Source organism: Xiphias gladius, chromosome 14, assembly GCF_016859285.1.
Source record: "Xiphias gladius isolate SHS-SW01 ecotype Sanya breed wild chromosome 14, ASM1685928v1, whole genome shotgun sequence".
Taxonomy (NCBI): domain Eukaryota; kingdom Metazoa; phylum Chordata; class Actinopteri; order Istiophoriformes; family Xiphiidae; genus Xiphias; species Xiphias gladius.
The window spans coordinates 18,769,107-18,778,138 of NC_053413.1; the positions used below are offsets into that span (position 1 = coordinate 18,769,107).

Sequence of the window (9,032 nt, forward strand, 5' to 3'; positions counted from 1 at the left end):
CTTTACAGCTAGTTCATATTTGAATCCACAGATGTCATGTTAGTACAAAGACCGTCAAGTGTCACTAGCGAAACCAGACGCAGTTATCACTTGCATGACTTAATTGGTTTATAATGGGGGACTGAACAACCAATCGCTCGCACACGTTCTGCTTACGTCACGTTCGGGTGACAGGAAGTGTATCACTCGCCTTCAAATTAAATTTCCGTATACTAAAAAAAAAAAAAAAAATTACTCGTCGACTTACCCTCAATGTTGAAGTGTCATTTTTAAGGAAAAAAAAACAGATTCCTTAAAGGTTAATCCTGCCATTTCAAGTTTGTACGCTTTTAAAATTGATTGAACGTCGAAAAAGCCCGCTCCGTGAACGCTTTTATCTTGAAGGCTGTGGCCGGAAGTGTTTTAAATTGGTTAAAGCTCGTGCTTTACGCATGTTGAATGGAGTACGTGGAGTGAACGTCGCCGACTGCAGAGTGGAGTAGAGACGAGGAAACAGACAACAGGTGAGTGTCCCTGGATTTCCCTAAAATTAAAGGTTATTTCAGTTTTTTACAGTTTGTTAACGTTTGCAGTAAAGTTAGACTCAAAAATAGACTAAAGTCTAGTTAGAGTAAAACTACGGTCACTACTTCAACAGGTAGTTTGACTTCAGACCTGCTAGCGTTGATGCTAACTTAAATTAGGAATCACAAAATGTGATGGCGTTACTTTCAGCTCATGTGAGTGACATTTCTGTCACCGAATTGTGTTACTCTCAAATAACCATTTGCGCAGAAGAAATGTAAGTTATGTAGAGAGGTTTAGCCAGTACCTGCCTTTCCCGCAAAACCTGTTTACGCCTACACGTTTGGTTAAATCAGTTCTCATGTATCCTTGACAATGGGTCTGTTGCCTAGTTTACCTCTGTAAGATAGAGAGAAAATTACCTCCAGAAAGGTGCACAGGTTTCATACAGCACTTTTAGGAGGTTCAACTCTCCATCTTCACTTTTGCCAGAAACATGAAATTAAGTACACGTGAGAAAAATATGCCTGCATGAAAAAAGTGATTAGAATTATTGGCCGTTGTGAAGCAAGCCAAACTTGATTAGAAAAATAAATAACTGTGGGTTAATTTACTTTCACTGTCTTATAGGCTTTCAATTGAGTTCCGACCAGATATAGATCATAACATGCCTTGGTATAGCACAATTTAGAAAAATGTGTGTAAATGTGCCACATATGTGTTTGAGGCAGTAATTAATTACGGTTGATTTTGAATCCTTTCTAACTATTGAAGGGTGCAAAATTACCTTCTCCCCAGAAATTTTCACTTTCACCTGCCAATGAAAGCAACACGCATGGAGCTGATGAACCAAAAACATGCAGCAATGCAAACTGGCATTAATAGAAGATAATATTAAGACCAAAGATAATTATTTTATAATTTTTAAATTTCAATAAATATATATTTAAACACACTGGCTTATTTTTAACGTTCTTAGAGAAGCCCCTATGGCTATCATGCATCTATCTTAGCTTGGTTTCTGTTAGGGATCAAGCTGCTGATCTTCTTTATCTTTTATTGTTATAGTCAACAAATCTCATAAAAAGCCCCAAGCCCACTGGTTCCTACAGACGAGATAAATCTTAAAAAAGGGCTGCAAATATCTATATTGTAGAAAGGGAACTGTAGTTGTAAACAGACGTCACTCAAACAGGAGTAAATCATGTATTATTCGTTTGGGACTACTATCAGCTGAAGATATGGTGCACTAGTGAGTATTTAAAGGAGCAGTACAGTGAAATTAGAATGAACACAAAGTGAAAGACAGTGCCCATGTTCACCGTAATGAAGGAACATGTTTTCCAGTGCAACGTTGTCGCTCGCTGGTACATTTTTAGTAGTTTTGAATGCAGCTCTTTGACGGGCTATACCAGCAATACTCATTAATAGGATCAGATAACTGTTGGTCTCGTATAGGATTTGTTGAAGCTTGGAAAAATATAGAGCATCAAAAGAATTATCTTTTGATGATTTTGAACTCACACATCATCGTAACCCCAATGCTTCCCCTGCATGTGTATGTCCTTCCCCCAGAGAGATGTGGTGGGTGCTGTGGGTGCTCATCGCCTTGCTGGCTCTCTTCTGCACTCTGGATGTGTTTTACTTCCTACGGGTAGCGGTGGTGATCGTCCAGGCATGGTTCCAGCCTCCAATCTGGGACGTCACAGCAGAGCATGTCCTAACAGGCCGGGTCAACCCCTCCGACATCGACATGTGCCACATGAACAATGCTTGTTACCTCCGGAAGTGTGACTTTGCCCGCTTCTCTCTCTACACGCGTAACGGTGTGTTAAAGGCCGCGCGAGCCCTCGGAGCTTCAATGGTAGTGGGGGCCACCACCATTCGTTACCGAAGAGCTCTAAGTCTAGGTGAGGGGTACGAGCTGCGGAGTCGGATCGTCACTTGGGACGACAAAGCTTTTTTCCTGGAGCAGAGATTTGTGTCGACAAAAGACGGGTTGGTGTGTGCCATCATGTACTGCAAGCAGAGTGTCATGCGCTGTAGCCCGGACAAGATCATGCAGCACCTGTGTAAAAGGAAGGTAGGAAAGGAAGTTTCAGTACAACTGTAAATTACACATTGGTAATGTCTTAATAAATCTTTTGATCATCATAGGATATTGACATTGAAGGTTTGCTCCTTGCAGGTGGAGTGCCCTGAGTTTCCAGAGGTCCTTCAGCACTGGGTCAACTTCATCTCTACCAGCAGCCAGGCCCTCAGGGCAGAGAGTGGACTAGAGGACAAGAACAAATAAGGAATTGCACAGGCAGCTATTAAGATCCCCTGAAATATACCAGCCCAGGATTCAAAGTCTTCTGAGAGAGACATTTGTCTTCTGTTGGCTATTGATACCAAATCCACTTGACTTGAACACACTAGTGCCTACTTTACTCTTTTGATATTGAGCTTTACTTAGACCCCAATACTTTTGTCAAACACCAGAAAAAACAACATACCTCATTGTTTTGAGAGGCTGCAAACGGCAATGAATAATCCTCATTTATACACTAATAGAAAATTATTATGATTATATAAAGTGTGTGTTCATGTACCAAGGAAGCACTAAAACAAATACATTTTGAACTCCTTTTGATGCACTTTTAAGCGCTCACTGTTCATTTAGGTACACATCTGTGCGAAGAGCCTCACTTACTTTAGAGTCAAGATGGGAGTTTAGCTAGAGGTCTTTACTATAATCAAATGTGAAACTGTAAAAACAGTACAGTCTAGAAGATGCAATAAGACACATGAGAATTTTACCAAAAAGTATTGTAAAAATGATGATGTATAGTAACAGTAAAATTGCTCTAACTGTCTGATGAGTTATATTGTCTCTCTGTAATGGAATATGCCAGGTAGAAACAAAGTGTCACCTGTGACAGAGCAACACTAAGTCCCTATGTCAAGTGTATCGGATGAAAGATACCTGTCAATATTTGCTTGGTAACAGGTATGACAAAAGGCTGGATGTAACTGTCAGTCGTGGTTGCTATAGCAATGGGATGTTCACCTTTAGCTGCACAAACTACCATCGATGCACCATGCGGGATGTAATGTACAGAGGCAAAAGATGTCCATCGTCCAAACTGAGGTTTTGCGTTTTTCTTGAGGTTTATTCATCCGTTGCAAACAAAGGACAAAAGCACGGTTCTTGCTGTTTGCTCTGATTTTAAAAATAAGTAAATAAATAGATAAATTTCAATTAAATATTTATAATTATCAATTACTCAAGACAAATAAATATAACAAACTAATAATTGGCTCCTACAAATGTACAAAAAAGTTAACAATAATAACATGAATAACAGATTTTAAATGTAGTCTTTATAAACAGCATTAAAATTGCCTGTTGTTTTTCATGACTTTGGCTTATTATAACGAGAGTTGAGTCAATTAACACAAACCATACACATGGTAACGTGTGTGAAGACGGCAATTACTGAGTATGAAAACGTAACCAGGTAACCGTACCGACGAGGCAACCAATGAAATTACGTGTCGTCACACCGCACCCGGAAGTCATGTTCACTCATTCTACCGGTTTCCTTAAGTGCCAGCGGTTGCATTGCATCTCATGGTAGCACTGAGTACAAGACGCACGGTAAGTCTTCGTCATAGAAAGTGACTTGCCGTCTTTATAAGCTTATGCCTGAATTTGGACATTGAGAAAACTTAAGAATGGCTACTTTACTCGAACGAGTATGGTCTCTATTCTGCCAAGGCCACCAACTACTGGCAGCTAGCAGCTAAGCTAACAGATTTGGCTGTCACAGCGGCTTGAATGGAGCAGCGTTAGCTCCATAGTCGTCTCAAGGTTGAACTGGGTGATTATAGGAGTATGCTGCTTTCACGTTTTTAACCGCAATATTAAGCCAAGGAGTGAAAAAGCACCTTATTGGTTTTCTACACATCTGCATTTAGTGCAGGTGTGTAGGTGCATTTAGTTTAACATTTAATATTAAGTGAATTTAGAAAACACTAACTGCTCTAAGTGCGTTTTTATGGGAAGGCAAGGTTTAGCTGGATAGCAAAGGAGTCCACAGTGCTTTACATAAGACATAATAGGCATTGAGACTATGGAGAGATTACTGAATAGGCTTACTGGGTACAGGCCCAGGGACTGGAGGGGATAGGTGGGCACAGAGCTAGAATCTCTGTTTTAGTGACACAAAATGACCACACAGACATGCAACACAAATACAGAAATACACAAAATGACCACAAAGAGGCTAAACAACCCAAAGAGACAGAAAAGGGCTACAAAAATGAACAAACTTACTTCAAAGAGATGCAAAACTACCATGAAGAGATACAAAACAGCTGGAAAGAGATGCAGAATGACCACATAGACACAAAATGTCCATTAATAGATGCAAAGCTGTTACAAAACAATAACAAAGAGATGCAAAAAAAAAAAAAAACAAAAAACTGAAGATCAAAATCAGGTATGTGACACGAAACAACCACAAACGACGTGGCTGCACCATTTGAGGTCGTTTTGTATTTCTTTAAGTCTTGATGTCTTATTACATATGTCGATTATTTCACATTCCATCCATGATTAAGACAAGATATGAAATAATTAATATAAAAAGACAAAAAAAAACACCAATTTAAAAGAGTCAAATTAAATAAACAATATAAATAAGATAAAATAGAATAAGACTGATTTAAACAGTAGAATAAAATTGACATGGCAGTACAAGATATTACTAAATTGTCTCATTTAATTTAATTTAATTAAAAGCAGTGGCAAACAGAAAAGTCTTAAGCCCTGAACTGAAAAGACTTGTAGCAGGCCGGGGGTTTTTGAGAGTCTGCTCTAGATATGTGGAGTATAAAAACTGAATGATGTTTCTCCATGTTTACTTTTGACTATGGGGACAGTAATCAGACCTGTCCTAGATTATCTGAGAGGTTTGGACGGTTCATAATTTAGAAAAACCCGTAAAGACATCATTGCGGTACTCAAGCCTACTGAAGATAAACGCATTTAGAAAAACGCAATTTTTTAAAATACCTGCCGCGACATAAATTCTTCTATTCTTGATATACTCTTAATGCTGATTGTGTAATTGTCTTAATATGGATGTAAAAATTGAGGTCCAATAGTGGTGACTGAAGCTGAGCACTGACTAAATCATTCTTTTTTGGCTCCAAAACAATTATTTGTTTAAGTGGAGGAAATGTTAGCATATTCAATCACTTATTTGTTCAGTGCACCTAATCAGGGCTTGTACGGAACCTTAGACTCCTGGTGATATTGTTGTATATAAATATGTGAGTCGTCTGTATAATTATGGTAAGATATTTTTTTGTTTTCCATAATCTGAGTTAGGGGCAGCATGTAGATGTTAAAGGAAAACTCAGCCGTTTAAGTCACATGGAGATGTTTGTTTTTTTTAAATAAGTTTATAATTTGACTTAAGTTCTGTTTTAACCATCATTTTTGTACTTTTGTTCCAGAGAGATGTTGCTGCTGGTGTTGGGAGCCCTCCTCCTGCTCTTCTGCAGTCTTGATGTATGGTACTTCCTACGAGGGGCCCAGGTGTTCATCCAGTCATGGTTCCAATCCAGAATATGGGACATTCTAGCTGAGCAAAGCATTGATGGCATGGTCCTTCCCCATGATTTGGACTACATGGGCCACATGAACAACTCTCGATACCTGAGGGAGTGTGACTTTGCTCGCTTCCACCATTACATGCGAAACGGGCTGTTCATGGCCTCACGCAAACTGGGGGCAAAAATGGTGGTAGGGGCTTCCACCATCCGGTACCGGCGTTCCTTGGTCTTCCGTGAGGCTTTTGAGATTCGGACCAGAGTAGTGGGATGGGATGAGAAGGCTTTTTACTTGGAGCAGCGCTTTGTGTCCAAGAAAGATGGCTTCGTATCTGCGATCATGCTCTGCAGGCAAAATGTGGTGCATTGCAGCCCAGATAGGATTATTGAATATGTTTGCAAAAGGAAGGTGAGTAATAGCCAGAGTAGAATAGACGTAGTAAAGAATCTGTGCAACTGGGGAGGCCTACAACTAACAGTTATTTGTCTCATCAATTAATCTACTCATTGTTTTCTCGATTAATCATTTCGTTTGGTCTGTAACATTTCAGAAAACACACCAAAACATGTTCATTACAATGTCTTAAAGCTCAAGGTGATGATATCTTAATGTTGTTTTTCCTGCAAACAACTCTCAAAGACATAAAAATATTCTGTTTACTATTGAACAAAACCAAAAAACAGCAAATCTGCAAAGTTGAGAAGCTGGAGCTAGAAACATTTTGGCTATTTTGTCTGAAAAATGACTTGAAGGAATAAGGAATAATGGATTATCAAAGTTAGTTTCTGATTAATTTTCTGCAGATGGATTTATCAACTAATTGTTTAAGTTCTAGCTGCATTTATTTTCATTTTTGATTAATGTGATTATTTTCTTGATAATTCAATTAATCGTTTGGTATAGGGTGGCAATTAAGTTATTTTTCTTTTTGATAAATCTGCCAATTATTTTAACAACAGAAAACACTGAAAAAAGCCCATCATTTACCCAGAGCATACGGTGATGTTGTTAATTGTCTAACCAAAAGTTCAAAACTGCTAAATATTTGATTTACTTTGGTGTAACACAAAGAATAGCAACAAATTCTCACATTTAGGAAACTAGAACTATAATTGTTTTGGCATTTTTGCATGAAAAATCGTTGCAGCTCTAGTTTGGTCTATAAAATGTGAGAAAATAGTGAAAAATCCCAAGTTTATATAGCCAAGGTGATGTATTTAAAAGTGCTGTTCTGTCTGACCAAAGCTCCAAAACCACGTAAAATAAAGAATAGCATCAAATCATAACATTTGAGAAGCTTACACCTGGGAATGTTCTGCGTTTTTGCTTAAAAAAAACTTAAAGGATTAATTTCTCAGAATTGTTGACATAAAAGTGTAGAAAACTAATTGTTTGTGATTTAAATTGTGGCTTTATTCTACGTCAGCATTCTGCTAACTTTTCTGTTTGTGTGTGCAGATCGAGTGCCCCGAGTTTCCTGAGGACCTCAAACACTGGATCAGCTTCATTTCAGCCAGCAGCCAGGCCCTGAGAGCAGAGAGCGGACTGGAAGAGAAGAACAAGTGAAGCCACACCATGTATCATGAGTGTAGACAAATATAATTTGCACTGCACGCAGATATACAATATACATCCATACACACACATACGCACACAGTTAAACATCGTAGAGAGATTTAGTTGACTTACAATATTCCACTTATCTGTTTTTGGTCAATCCTACCTGCTGTGTATTTTTTTATGATGTGAACTGAAGTACTGACATTATAACAGCTGAATATGAAAACTTGAACTGTAATGTATTTCCTGTTTTAAAATGCACTTATGCACTGGGATCACAGTGAAATGTTCTCTCAGAAGAAAGTCATAGAAAAACATAGCTTTATTCTTGCAGCTTATTCAGTAGTTGATTGTGAATAGACAGGCTGTAGATATCTTCATTCTCATTTAGCAAAATTCTCTAACTTCAGATAAGCATGTAGAGCAAAAGTTAATCTTCCACTGACATCAATGCATGTTTTGAAACAACCAGAGTAATTTTTTGGTGCCTCTTAAATTAAGTTATAATTTCAGAGAATTATAACGTTTTATGAAAAACATACAGTAGGTATGATGAAATGCTTGAATGGACATCATGAATATGTAATGACAAATTAGTTTTAATCTTGCCATTAGCAATTTGCACAAAGTAACCCAAGGGAGTAAACAAACTGAGAGGGAATATTTGTTTTTGGGGGATCCTTTCATCAGTACAGTGTTGTTCTTTTACCAAATTTATTATACATGCATTTAAAGGGTGGGCTTCTTTAATGGCGTTCCAAATGATTTTTAGGAGAAAGTGCTAAATTAAAATTGGCAGGCCTGATAAGTTAATGCTAATACTGTATGAGGTTGCTGGCAACTTTTCAAATCTTGCAACGCATGACAATAACTGAATGTTTAAATTTTGCTTGGTTTTTATTGAGACAGCCTTTTGAAATCTGGAATCTTCCCTTTAATACATCAAAGCTTTATTTTGTGACCAAAGTAATGTATTGTTATTTATGAAGTGGAAACAAAATCAATTTTTAAGGAAGATGTATACCTGACCTGTTATTTATGTTGTTAATGCACAAAATCTTATTTACTTCCATAAGTTTGAAGATATTTGTTGTCCTTTTTTATTTTCCACTTTTATTATTTATGATTTATTGAAATGGATAACCTACCAGACTTCATTTATTGTGTTTGTTAATTATTTAATGGCATTTTAAATTAAAAAAATGCATTGGGAACTACGTTTGAGTGTTTGGCCTTATCTTGTAAGTGCTTGTTATTCAGTCATAACCTGAGCTACTGAAGCAGAGATGCCAAACAGTGCTGTTTTCATCCTCGCAGATATGAAGATATCCTGCTTTGGCCTGTTTAATATTAATGAAAATTA

At 37.6% G+C, this 9,032-nt stretch overlaps 2 protein-coding genes across 2 annotated transcripts; both read left to right on the forward strand.

Annotated features, from left to right (window-relative positions):
* The first annotated feature begins 371 nt into the window (after positions 1 to 371).
* LOC120799428 (protein THEM6-like) lies at positions 372 to 3,362 on the forward strand. The gene is made up of 3 exons (XM_040144630.1): positions 372 to 503; positions 2,080 to 2,587; positions 2,693 to 3,362. The coding sequence occupies exons 2-3, from the start codon at positions 2,084 to 2,086 to the stop codon at positions 2,798 to 2,800; spliced, it is 612 nt and encodes a 203-aa protein (XP_040000564.1). The 5' UTR covers positions 372 to 503; positions 2,080 to 2,083; the 3' UTR covers positions 2,801 to 3,362.
* A 545-nt stretch (positions 3,363 to 3,907) lies between these two features.
* Positions 3,908 to 8,878, forward strand: si:ch73-52e5.2 (protein THEM6). Its single transcript, XM_040144631.1, has 3 exons — positions 3,908 to 4,147; positions 6,013 to 6,517; positions 7,568 to 8,878. The coding sequence occupies exons 2-3, from the start codon at positions 6,017 to 6,019 to the stop codon at positions 7,673 to 7,675; spliced, it is 609 nt and encodes a 202-aa protein (XP_040000565.1). The 5' UTR covers positions 3,908 to 4,147; positions 6,013 to 6,016; the 3' UTR covers positions 7,676 to 8,878.
* Positions 8,879 to 9,032: the final 154 nt, after the last annotated feature.